Source organism: Struthio camelus, chromosome 31, assembly GCF_040807025.1.
Source record: "Struthio camelus isolate bStrCam1 chromosome 31, bStrCam1.hap1, whole genome shotgun sequence".
NCBI classification, from domain to species: domain Eukaryota; kingdom Metazoa; phylum Chordata; class Aves; order Struthioniformes; family Struthionidae; genus Struthio; species Struthio camelus.
In genome coordinates, this window is record NC_090972.1 from 5012087 (window position 1) to 5024658 (window position 12572).

Genomic DNA, 12572 nt, shown 5'->3' on the forward strand with positions numbered 1-12572 from the left:
CTTGGTCCCTCCTGGCTTGGCTCAATCTCTCCTGGCTTGGATCAGTCCCTCTGGGCTCAGATCGGTCCATCCCTGGCCTGGCTCAGCTCAGACCCTCCTGGCTTGGTCCCTCCTGGTTCGGCTCAATATCTCCCGGCTCAGATTGGTCCATCTCGGCTTGGTCCATCCTGGCTTGGTCCATCCCAGTTCAGTCCATCCTGGCCTGGCTCGGTTCAATGCCTCCCAGTTCACCTTGGTCCATCCTGGTTTGGCTCGGCTTGGTCCATCCCAGTTTGGTCCATCCTGGCCTGGCTCGGCTCACTCCCTCCCGGTTCACCTTGGTCCCTCCTGGCTCGGTCCCTCCCAGTTCATCTTGGTCCTTCCCGGCTTGGATCAGTCCATCCTGGCTCGGTCCATCTCAGCTCAGTCCCTCCTGGTTCAGCTCGGTCCATCCCAGCTCGGCTCAGTCCATGCCGGCTCAGTCCCTACCGCTTTGGATCAGTCCGTCCCAGCTCGGCTCAGTCCATCCCGGCTCGGTCCATCCCAGCTCAGCTCGGTCCATCCTGGCTCGATCCCTCCCGGTTCGGCTCGGTCCATCCCGGATCGGTCCCTCCCGGTTCGGCTCGGTCCATCCCGGATCGGTCCCTCCCGGTTCGGCTCGATCCCTCCCGGTTCGGCTCGGTCCATCCTGGCTCGATCCCTCCCGGTTCGGCTCGGTCCATCCCGGCTCGGTCCCTCCCGGTTCGGCTCGATCCCTCCCGGCTCGGCTCGGTCCATCCCGGTTCGGTCCCTCCCGGCTCGGCTCGGTTCGGTTCGGCTCGGCTCGGCCCGGCGCGGCGCGGCGCCGCCAGCCTCCCCTGCCGGGCGCGGCGCGCCCTGCACCGGGCCGGTGCGGCGGCTGCAGCCGGCGGCGGCGGCGGCGGGTCCCGCTCGGCGGCGCGGCGGGGCCCGGCGGCGGCGGGGGCGCGGCGCCGGCGGCGGCGGCGGCGGCGGGATGCGGCTGCGGCGGCGCTAGGCGGGCGCGGCTCCGCTCCCGGCTCCGGTGCCGGCTCCGGCGGGGCGGCCCGGCCCGGCCCGGCCCGGCTGGGCTCCGGCTCCGGCTCCGGCTCCGGCTCCGGCACCGGCACCGGCACCGGCACCGGCTCCGGCGGGGTCCGCGCCTCCAGGATGCGCCTCCTCGCCGGCCTCCTGCTGCTCCTCTCCGCCGGGCTCCCCGCGGTGCAGGTAAGCGCGGCCGGGCCGGGCCGGGCCGGTGGGGCCGGGGCTCGGTGCCGCCCCGGGGCCGGTGCCGGGGCCGCTCTGCACCGCGGGGGCCTCGCCGGGACGGGCCGGCGGGACCCCGTGGGGCCCGGGGCGAGGCCGGACACCCGCCGCGGGGTCGGGGGCTCGCAGACGGCGCTCGCTCGGTCCTTCCCGGCCCCCCGGGAGCAGCCAGGCTGGATGCGGGGCTTCGCCCCGGCGTCCCGCCGCCGTGCCGGCCCCGCGGGCGCCCGCCTGGCACCCAGGGCCGTGTCGCCTCCGTGGGCCGCCCAGCACGGAGCCGCGGGTGCTGCAGCTCGGCCTCGCTCCGGGGCCTCGCGCAGCGGGGCCGGGGCCGGGGCCGGGGGCAAGGGCTCGCCGCTCGCCATGGGGGCGCCGGGTGGCTCGGCGGGGATGCGCGTGCGGGAGCTGCTTCGCACGTGGATGGCAGTGGCGGTGGCCGCCGGGGACGAGCGCTGGCCTGGGCGCGCTGCAGTGGGCGGCAGGGACCGGCAGCTGGGGCCTCCACGAGCCGGGACCTCGCCGGACCTCACCCCCAGGCGCCCGGCACTGTTCCCCATCCTGGGGGAGCCAGGACCTGCGGGTGCCGTGGGGCTGGCCAGCACTGGTCCTGCTCCAGGCCACCCCTGGGGGACGTCCCCAGTGGCAGGCTGGTGGCCCTGCAGCCCTCTACGGGCCGGGGTCCCCCCTGTGAGCCACCCCTGAGCGCCGGCTCTGCCCCGGAGGCTCCCTCCGGACGGCTGCCCCGCACGCAGCTCCCACGCTGCGTGGGGCCAACCCGCCGCAGGGGCTGCGGATAGGGGCTTGGGGCCACTTCGGGCGCCCGGCCTCAGCCCCACGGCCCCATCCGGTCCCCGACCGGCCCCGCCAGCTGTTCTGCAGCCCACGCGATGCTGCGCGCCTGGCCTGCTGTCAGAGAGCTCACCGCGAGCTGCAGGATGCTCGGCGCCCCGACCGCCTCTCCCTGGGGTCCCAGCGGCTTTGGAGCCTGGCGCCAAGCGCGGGGAGAGGCCGGGCCGGCGGGAAACGGGTGGCGTGGGGAGCGGAGGCCATGCATGGTAGGCGGGCGGGCGGGCAGGCGGGCACCGGTAGCCCCGGGGACCCCACTGGCGCCCTGCAGCCCCCAGGGCTCGGCCACCCCCGGGCCAGCGAGGGTTGCCGCTTCCGCGTGCAGCGCCCTCGCACCCACACTGCCTCCTGCTGCGCTTCCTGCCGCCTCCGGGGTGCGGGCTGGCCGGGCCGCGGGGCCAGGGCGGGCGCCCCAGCCGGGCCTTGCTGCCTCCCTGCTGCTTCTCTCCTTGCACCTGGACCGCGTTCCCCAGCGCGGCGCTAAATGCTGGGTAACGGGCTGGAATTAGCGAGCAATTTGCATGCAGATTCCCAGAGATCATGGCCTGGGCTGGAAGGGAGCCGTGTGGTGGAATAGCACATCAGTGGAGGTGAGGTCAGGGGCTGGGCCGGGGGGTCTCGGCCCCGCTGCAGCCCCGGCGCGTTGGCAGCCTCGGCGGGCAGCTGCATGTGCAGCCCTGGCCGCCCCCGCAGCCGTGAACGGGACGTGGCAGCGACCTCGTGGCGGGGACGGCGTGTGCTGCACGGTGCTGCGGGCCCTGCCGCTGGCACAGGGTCGCCGTCCCCCCCATGGACAGGCAGGTCCTGTGGGTCTCTCGGAGACGCCCGCGTCTCGGGCAGCCGCTGGGCAGCCGCCCATCCCATCCTGTCCCATCCTGTCCCATCTCGTCCTGTCCCATCCTGTCCCATCCCGTCCTGTCCCATCCCGTCCTGTCCCATCCTGTCCCGTCCCGTCCTGTCCCGTCCCATCTCGTCCCGTCCTGTCCTGTCCAATCCTGTCCTGTCCCATCTTGTCCCATTCCATCCCGTCCCGTCCTGTCCCATCCTGTCCCTTCTCATCCCGTCCCGTCCTGTCCCATCCTGTCCCATCCTGTCCCATCCTGTCCTGTCCTGTCCCGTCCCATCCTGTCCCATCCCATCCTGTCCCGTCCCATCCTGTCCCGTCCCGTCCTGTCCCATCTCATCCTGTCCTATCCTGTCCCATCCTGTCCTGTCCCATCTTGTCCCATTCCATCCCGTCCTGTCCCGTCCTGTCCCATCCTGTCCCATCCCATCCCATCCCGTCCTGTCCCATCCCATCCTGTCCCGTCCCGTCCTGTCCCTTCTCATCCCGTCCCATCCTGTCCCATCCCATCCCATCCCATCCCATCCTGGTGCATGTTGGTCCCGTGGGCCCGGAGCCCTGGGGATGCTGGAGGAGCGAAGCACTGGCCACCACGTCCCTGTCCCTGTCGCCCCGTGCGCTCGGCCAGCGGCGCAGGGCTGGCGGCCCGGCCGGGCTGGGGCTGCGTGGCGGGTGGGCCACGGCGGGCGCCGTGGGCCTGTGCTGTGCGAGCCCGTCCCCACGCGGTGGCAGTGCGCGACCGCGGCGCGGGGGGCCGCGGCCGGGGCGATGCTCAGGCCGCGCTGGGGCTCCGCGGGGAGGGGGGGGTGTCGCGGGCCCGCGGCAGGTGCTGCTGCGCCGGGGCGGGTGGCATGGGGGTCTGCAGCCGGCGGCGCGGCCTTGGGGACGACGCAGGCGCCCGGGCAGCGCGGTGACCTCTGCAGCGACGTGGGGACGGCACGGGGGGAGGATGCTGCGGGGCCGAGGCGGGTGGGCTGCGGCGGGCGTGGGGGGGGCCCGAGCACTTCCCAGCAGCGCTTTGGGCCTGGAATTTGGCGTTGCTGCCCCGGGCGCTGCAGGCGGCACGGCCGAGGGCTGCGCGGGCCCACGGCACCGTGCCGGGCGGCCTGGCTGGCGCCCAGCGCTGCCGCTGGCCTTGGCGTCTCCCCCGCGCCGGGGGAACCCGCCGGCCCCGAGCCCGGCACCGTGCGCAGCACCAAGCCCCGTGCCGTGCGCTGCACCGTGCCCTGCGCCATGCATCGTGCCGTGCCCTGCGCCATGCACCGTGCCGTGCACCGCCCCAGCGCCAGTGCCGCTGCTCTGCCCGCCGCTGCAGGGGCCCCGCTGGCAGCAGCGGCGCTGGGACCACGTCCCCAACCCCGCCGCCCTCGCCAGCAGCTCCCTGAGCTGCTCGTCCGGGCCAGCACGTGGCTCGCTGGGGCTGGGGGGGGAACTGGGGGGGGGACAAGGAGGGGAACTGGGGGTCCGGGAGGGGAATGGGGGGGCTGGGAGGGGAACGGCAGGTCCAGGAAGGGAATGGGGGGGTGCAGGAAGGGAACTGGGGTGCAGGAGGGGAGCGGGGGGCTGGGAGGGGAATGGGAGTCCAGGAGGAGACCGGGGGGTCCAGGAGGGGACCGGGGGGTCCAAGAGGGGACCGGAGGGTCTGGGACAGGAGTGGGGGGCCAGGAGGGAAATGGGAGTCCAGGAGGAGACCGGGGGGTCCTGGACGGGAGCGGGGGGCTGAGAGGGGAATGGGGATCTGAGAGGGGAATGGTGGGTCTGGGAGGGGACCGGGGGGTCCGGGACGGGAGCGTGGGGCCGGGAGGGGAGCGACGCCCGGAGGAGCAGACAGCAGCTGCTGCCGGGCCGAGGCCGAGCCGTGGGCAGGGTCTCGCGTGGGGCCGGGGCGGGGACGGCGCCCGCGGGTCCTTGCGGCCGTCCGGGGACGGGACGGGACGGGACGGGGCGGCGGGGGTCGGGCGCCCCCGGGCCGAGCCGAGCCGGGCGGGGCCGAGCCGGGGCCGGGCCGAACCGGGGCCGAACCGGGGCCGAACCGGGGCCGGGCTGGCCCGGGGCCAGCGGCGCCGACGTCACTCCGGAGCGGCGCCGGCCGCGCTATAAGGGCGAGCGCGGCGCGGGCTCCGCAGGCGGCGGCACCGGCACCGGCACCGGCACCGGCACCGGCACCGGCACCGGCACGGGCGGGGGGAGGGAGGGGAGGGGGGGAGGCGGGGGCATGCGGCGGCGGCGGCGGCGACATGACGGTGCCGCTGCTGAAGATCGGGGCCGTGCTGAGCACCATGGCCATGGTCACCAACTGGATGTCCCAGACGCTGCCCTCGCTCGTGGGGCTCAACGGCACCGCCGTGTCGCGGGCCGGCACCTCCGAGAAGATCGTGAGTCGCCCCGGTCCTGGGGGGGGACAACGGAGGGGCCGGGGGGGCGCCGGGCTGCGGCACCGGCTCCGGCACCGGCACCGGCTCCGGCGGGGGCGAGCGGGTCGGGCGGCCCCGGGATGCGGCGCACCGGGATCCCCCCCTTCCCCGCCCTCTTCCCGGTGGGGGCGCACCGGGACCCCCCGGGCTCGGGGACCCCCCCTTCCCCATCTTCCCCGCCGATGCAGATGCTCCGGGACCCCCCGGGCTCGGGGACCCCCCGATGGGGACGCACTGGGACCCCCCCGGGCTCGGAGACCCCCCGATGGGGATGCCCCCTGGGCTCGGGGACCCCCCCTTCCCCATCCTCCCCCCCAATGGGGATGCACCGGGACCCCCCTGGGCTCGGGGACCCCCCCCTCCCCATCCTCCCCCTCGATGGGATGCACTGGGACCCCCCTGGGCTCGGGGACCCCCCCTTCCCCATCCTCCCCCGCAATGGGGACGCACCGGGACCCCCCCGGCCGGATGCTCCTGCCCGGCTCGAAGGACCCTCCCATTGGGGAGCGCTGGGGTCGGGGGGAGCCAGAGGGGCCGAGGGGGCCCCCCAGGAAGCGACTACAGCAGGGTCCGACCCAGCGCTTCACCCACAGCCCCAGCCGGGATCTGATGGGGGGAGCAGGACGCCTGGGCCCGGGGGCAACGCCGGGGGGGGGCCAGGCCACCGTCAGGGCGGGTGCCATAAGCTGCTTCCCCCGGCGCAGCTGGAGGCTCTGGGGGGTGGCGGCGGCCCCGCAGGGGCAGAGCCCCTCGGCGCCCAGGGAGAGGCACCGGCCGGCCGTGCACGGGCGACGGCAGGGACGAGCGGCCTCTGCCCGCGGGGTGCACGGCGGCTGCCCAGCGCCCGCTGCCCGGGTCCCGCCGGCCCCTGCAGCCCCGGAGCTGCGGCGGGCGATGCTCCCTCGCAGGCGATGCTGCACCGCGGGCGATACTCTGCCGTGGACGATGCTGCACAGCGGGCGATGCTCCATCGCAGGCGATGCTCCGTCGCGGCGATGCTGCGCGGCGGGTGGCCCTCACCACAGCCGGCTCCGCTAGCCAGCCCCGCGCTCCAGGCCCGAGCGAGCCGCCGGCGTGTCGCAGGGCAATTAGCCATGCGCGGGGCAAAGTGGGTGATGCGCTGTGCTAATTGCCTAATCATTAGTCGCTCTTCAGTGTTCATTGCAAAATCATTAATCACTGTGAAGGAGCGCTGCTAATGTGGCTGTAATGGGCTGCCATGACCACCCACGCTGCTGCGGGCGGCCCAGCGCTGTGGGGTGCGCTGGGCCCCCTGCTGCTGCTGCAGCGGCTGCACGGGTGCAAGGGCAGGCGTGCAAGGGGGTGTGTGTGTGCAATGGCATGTGGGCAAGTGCGTGCAAGTGCGTGCAATGACATGTGTGCAATGGCATGTAACAGGGGTGTGCGTGCACGTGTGTGCAATGGCGTGCGTGCAGGGGTGCGCGGTGCAGGACACACGCATGAGCAGCCCAGCAGCACGGCTCTTCGGGGGCTGATGTCAGCTGCTGCACAGCCCCAGCCGCCGCTGAGCTGCCCTCTGCCTGCGCTCGGTGCCGTCCCGCGCGTCACCCCCGTGCTGCGCGTTGCCCTGAATCCCCAGGAAATCCCGAGACTCTCTTCTGGAAACCACCGGTGCCTGGTCTGCCTTGTTCGAGGCGAGCGGCTGGACGCTCCCGGCCACGCAGTGGGTTGAGTGGGGCTGTGGTGGATGGCACTGGGGCGGAGAGGCGGCAGCTCGCGAGGGCAGCGGGGCAGCGGGGCAGGGCCCATCCTCGTGGCGCCGGGGCTGCGCCACGATGGACCGGTGGCGGCTTGCAGGGGCACTGGGGCAGCAGGGCAGGGCCCATCCCCGTGGCACCGGGGCTGCGTCGTGACGGACCAGTGGCGGCTCGCGGGGGCAGCGGGGCAGGGCCCATCTCCATGGCGCCAGGGCTGCTCCGCGACGGACCGGCGGCGCTGCCGGAGCCGGAGGCAGGGGGCTCCGCGCCGCCAGCTCCTGCCCTCCCGCTCGGTGAGCGTTCGGGCTGTTTGCTTCCGTTGGCGATAACTCGGGGAATTTACTGCCTTCTGGGAGTTTGGCACCTTTGCCGGCTAATTTATGCTCGTTGCGCTGGAGATTTGAGAGCGGTGTTTAGCCACCGCCGCGTCTCATAAATCCCTTCCGATGTGAAACATGAAGCTAAAACCGCGGCGCGCGAAGCAAAGCGTCGTCCCCGGCTTGTTACCGGGACCGGCTCGTTTGTCTCTGCCTGGCGCCGTGCAGCGGGAGCTCACAGAGAGGCGGTCGCTCTTGATTTTCATAATTAATAATTATGAATTACCCATGAAATGCTAAATGGCCCAGCGCAAAAATGCCGGCTTGTGGTGTGAATAAATCAGGCAGGCAGGGGAAGGAGGGGGACGGCGCTTGCTCTCCTGCACAGGCATCCGGCGGCCCGGCAGGGTCGTGGTGTGTTGGGGTATTTTTGGGCAAAAACCTTGAAACACGGCGATGGAGGCTCCCGGAGCTGGCAAACGGCGGGGCGCTTCTGTCCGCGACACGGAGCTCTCGCTGTGCCGTGGTGAAACCTGCTCGACTCGACCCCGCAAGGGGACCCGCCAGGCCAGGCGCCGCTGCGGGGCCGCGGCCTTGAGCCGAGGTTGGGCTCGGCACCGCCGCGTGCCGGAGCGCGCGGGTGCCCCTGTCGCTGGAGGGGGGGTCCCGCGATGTGGGGCACCTGGAGCACGGGGGGGGCCCCATATGGCTGGGGGGGGTCTCCATAAGGCCAAGGGCCAGGTGAATCCCTTATGGTCGAGTTGGTCCCTTATGGCTGCAGGTCCCCTATGGCCAGGTGATGCCCCCATGGCCAGGTGATGCCCCTATGTCTGTAGGTCCCCCATGGCCAGGTGATGCCCCTATGGCCAGGTGATGCCCCTATGGCTGCAGGTCCCCCATGGCCAGGTGATGCCCCCCATGGTCAGGGATGCCCCCATGGCTGCGGGTCCCCTGTTGCCCTGCAGCGCTGCAGCCGCCCGGCGAGCGCCGGCCGGGAGCTCACGGCTTCGCCCGCTCTTGCCCGCAGACCCTCTTCCAGAGCCCCGATGAGGGCTGGCAGGTCTACACCTCGGCGCAGGCCCCCGATGGCAAGTGCCTCTGCACCGCCGTCATCCCCGTGCAGGGCACCTGCTCCCGGGACCTGCGCAGCCACCAGCTCCGACGGCTCACCGAGAAGGTAAGCGGCGCCCGGTGCGCGCCCGCATCTCTCCGGCCGCGGCAGCGGGCGAGGTGCCCGGGGCGGGAGGGCAGGACCGTGGCCGCGTGGGGGTCCCCAGTGCCGGCCAGGCTCCCGCGGGTGCTGCCCCCCGCACCGGCCGCAGCTTTTCTCCTAATTCCCCCTGGTTCCCACACCCCCACGCCCACCCCCAGCCCCCAGTAAACTTTTATTATAACTTGCGGCAAAAACACGGCTTAAACAGCTCCCTTCAGAGGCGCCGCAAATACCAGCAGGGCTCGTGCTGGTAAATAAATAACCGTTCAAGGAACGCAGCATTTTGCAGCGCGGAAATAAAATAAGTTTGCTGCCCGTGCCAGGCGAAGTTAAAGCAGGGGGGCTCGGGGCCCCTGCCGGGGAGGCGCTCGGGCGGCAGCCGGAGCGGGATGCACGGGAGGCGGTGGCGCGCGCAGCAGCATCCTCGCCGCCGCCGCCGCAGGTGCAGAACGTCTCGCAGTCGATGGAGGTGCTGGACCTGCGCACCGCCCGCGACCTGCAGTACGTGCGCAACACCGAGGCGCTGCTGCGGGGCCTGGACGCCCGGCTGCGGGCCGCCGCCGACGGCCACAGGAGCCTCAACGCCAGGAGCTTCCAGGTAGCTGGGGCCGGAGGGCCGGGAGCCCCAGGCCCGGGGCGGTGGGCATCTTCCCGCGGGCGGGATCCTGCCTCTGCCAGGCGCCCGCGCCGGGCCCCAAGCGCAGCCGAGGGCCATCCCCTCCCCAAGCGCTGGTGGGCGCCGGGCGCGGAGCCGCCGGCTCGGTACTGACGTGCAGCCGGGGGCGGCGGGGCGGCCCCCTCCCCGCACCCCCTCGGCAGGAGCTCCAGGACAAGATGACGGAGCTGCTGCCGCTGCTGCCCGTGCTGGATCAGTACAAGGCGGACGCACGGCGGATGGGGCAGCTGAAGGAGGAGGTGAGGAACCTCTCGGCGAGCCTGCTGGCCCTCCAGGAGGAGATGGGCGCCTACGACTACGAGGAGCTGCAGCGGCGGGTGCTGCTGCTGGAGGCGCGCCTGCACGCCTGCCTGCAGAAGCTGGGTACGGCCCCGGCGCCCCCCTCCCCGCCCACCGGGGCGCCCCTCTGTGGAGCCCTGTCCCCGAGCGCCCTGGGGACGCGCGGTGCCCTCGGCGGTGGGACGGTGCCGGGGGGCGGCCGGGACCCCCGCCGCCGCCGCCCCTGACCCCGCTCTGGCCCTGCAGGCTGCGGCAAGCTGACGGGCGTCAGCAACCCCATCACCATCCGCGCCTCGGGCTCCCGCTTCGGGTCCTGGATGACCGACACGATGACGCCCAGCGCCGACAGCCGGGTGAGTGGGGCGGCAGCGCGGGGCTGGGGCCGGCGGGTCTCCTGGGGGGCTCCTTCCCCCCCCTCCGCCCTGGCGCGGTGAGTTTGGCCAGTGCTCAGCCCCCGCCCCGGCGCTGCATTTCGCAGACCGGCGGCGGCCCCCCCGGCACCGCAAGCCCTGCAGCCCTCCCGGCTCCTGCTGCCGCGGCCGCCCTGGAGCCCACCGGGGCACGCTGCCGGCGGGGCCCGCGCTGGCTGCTCGCTTCTTGGGGGTGCACGCGTCCAGGCGCTCGCTTCTTGGGGGAGCCCACACGCGGGTGCACACCTTTTGGGGGGCCTGCACCCAGGTGCTTGCTTCTTGGGGGTGCATGTGTCCAGGTGCACACCTTTTGGGGGGGGGGCCGCACCCAGGTGCTCGCTTCTTGGGGGCTGCATGCACAGGTGCTCGCTGCCCAGGGTGCCAGCTCCGGGTGCTCGTGCCGCTGGGTGCCTGGTGCGTGCCGCTGGGTGCCAGTGCCGGGGCCACGGCTGCCGCGCTCTGCCGGGCCGGGCGCTGCGGGGGGAGGCCGGGCCGGCACGTGGCTGCAGCCCCTCGGTCCCGCTGGCTGCTCCGCATGCAGCGCGCCTTTCCTTTAAAAATTAGCCAAGCGTTGTGGTCTGCAGAAAGAGTGAAAACTCGCCCAGCTCCGTAAATGGACGGGGGAAGACAAAAAAGGGGCGCAGCCCGGCCACCCCGGGGTGGAAGGCGGGAATTTTTGCCTCCGTCCTTGTCGGGGCCGGGTTGGGGGCCGGGGGGCCGAGCTGCCCTCACCCCTGCCGCCCCCAGGTGTGGTACATGGACGGCTACTACAAGGGGCGCCGCGTGCTGGAGTTTCGGACCCTCAACGACTTCGTCACGGGGCAGAACTTCGTGCAGCACCTCCTGCCGCACCCCTGGGCCGGCACGGGCCACGTGGTCTTCAACGGGTCGCTCTACTACAACAAGTACCAGAGCAACGTCGCCGTGAAGTACCACTTCCGCTCGCGCAGCGTCCTGGTGCAGCGCAGCCTGGCCAGCGCCGGCTACAACAACACCTTCCCCTACTCCTGGGGCGGCTTCTCCGACATCGACTTCATGGTGGACGAGAGCGGGCTCTGGGCCGTCTACACCACCAACCAGAACGCCGGCAACATCGTGGTGAGCCGGGTGGACCCGCAGACGCTGGAGGTGCTGCGCAGCTGGGACACGGGCTACCCCAAGCGCAGCGCCGGGGAGGCCTTCATGATCTGCGGCACCCTCTACGTCACCAACTCCCACCTGGCCGGCGCCAAGATCTACTTCGCCTACTACACAAACACTTCCAGCTACGAGTACACGGATATCCCCTTCCACAACCAGTACTCCCACATATCCATGCTGGACTACAACCCGCGGGAGAGGGTGCTCTACACCTGGAACAACGGCCACCAGGTCATCTACAACGTCACGCTCTTCCACGTCATAAAGACGTCGGGTGAGCTGTGACGCCGCGCCGGACGCCACCACCGCTCCCGCGCCTCGGCCTCGGCCGGCCCTGCCGTCAGACAGAGCCGGGTGGCCTTCCTCCCCTTCCTCCCCTCTTCCCCTTCCTCCCCTCTTCCCCTTCCTCCCCTCCTCTTCCTCCCCCCTTTCCTCTTCCCCTTCCTCCCCTCGCCTTCCTCCCTTCTTCCTCCTCCTCCTCCTCCCCCCCTTCCTCCTCCCCCCTTCCTCCTCCCCCCCTTCCTCCTCCCCCCCTTCCTCCTCCCCCCCTTCCTCCTCCCCCCCTTCCTCCTCCCCCCCTTCCTCCTCCCCCCCTTCCTCCTCCCCCCCTTCCTCCTCCCCCCCTTCCTCCTCCCCCCCTCCTCCTCCTCCCCCCTCCTCCTCCTCCCCCCTCCTCCTCCTCCCCCCCTCCTCCTCCTCCCCCCCTCCTCCTCCTCCCCCCCTCCTCCTCCTCCCCCCCTCCTCCTCCTCCCCCCCTCCTCCTCCTCCCCCCCTCCTCCTCCTCCCCCCCTCCTCCTCCTCCCCCCCTCCTCCTCCTCCCCCCCTTCCTCTTTCCCCCCTTCCTCTTTCCCCCCTTCCTCTTTCCCCCCTTCCTCTTTCCCCCCTTCCTCCTCTTCCATTTTTTTATAATTCTTTCCCATTTGTTTCTTCCCATGGTTAATGGCGCATGGATCTCTTCTGCCTTCATTTGAGCTGACCTCATTTTTTTAAATTTATTTCTTTATTTTGATGGCAAATAAAAACAATCTCTTTGACATTTGATACAGCTTGTGCCTTTAGTTTTGTACTTTTTTCTTAATTTTTTTATAAGCCCATATTTGTATTGGCCGGGCGCTGGCTCGGTTCCCCTCCGCGCAGCCCCGGGGCCCTTCCCCGTCCCCGCTGCAGCGCTTTCCCCAGTGGCATACGCGCCGTGAAGGGCAGGAGTGCGGCGGCCCCCGTGCTGGGCCGGCCAGCCCCGTGTCCGTCCTGTCCGTCCCGTCCTTCCCCCCACGCCGCTGCGCTGCGCTGGCTTCACGGCACCAACATCCGGGATGGAGGGACAGAGGGATGGAGGCAAGAGGCAGAGGGATGGAGGAGATGGAGGGATGGAGGAGATGGGACGGTGGGATGGTGGGATGAGGAAGGTGGAGGGATGGGGAAGGATGGAGGAGATGGAAGGATGCAGGAGACAGGACAGCGGGATGGTGGGAA

At 71.8% G+C, this 12572-nt stretch overlaps 1 protein-coding gene across 2 annotated transcripts; it reads left to right on the forward strand.

Moving 5' to 3' along the window:
- The first annotated feature begins 981 nt into the window (after nucleotides 1-981).
- OLFM2 (olfactomedin 2) lies at nucleotides 982-11473 on the forward strand. 2 transcript variants are annotated; one of them, XM_068922944.1, is made up of 6 exons: nucleotides 982-1203; nucleotides 8409-8558; nucleotides 9037-9192; nucleotides 9414-9633; nucleotides 9796-9902; nucleotides 10707-11473. In XM_068922944.1, the coding sequence occupies exons 1-6, from the start codon at nucleotides 1147-1149 to the stop codon at nucleotides 11382-11384; spliced, it is 1368 nt and encodes a 455-aa protein (XP_068779045.1). In that variant the 5' UTR covers nucleotides 982-1146; the 3' UTR covers nucleotides 11385-11473. The 2 variants fall into 2 exon arrangements, with proteins under 2 accessions (XP_068779045.1, XP_068779044.1); XM_068922943.1 differs by lacking the exon at nucleotides 982-1203 and adding an exon at nucleotides 5149-5307.
- The last annotated feature ends 1099 nt before the right edge of the window (nucleotides 11474-12572 follow it).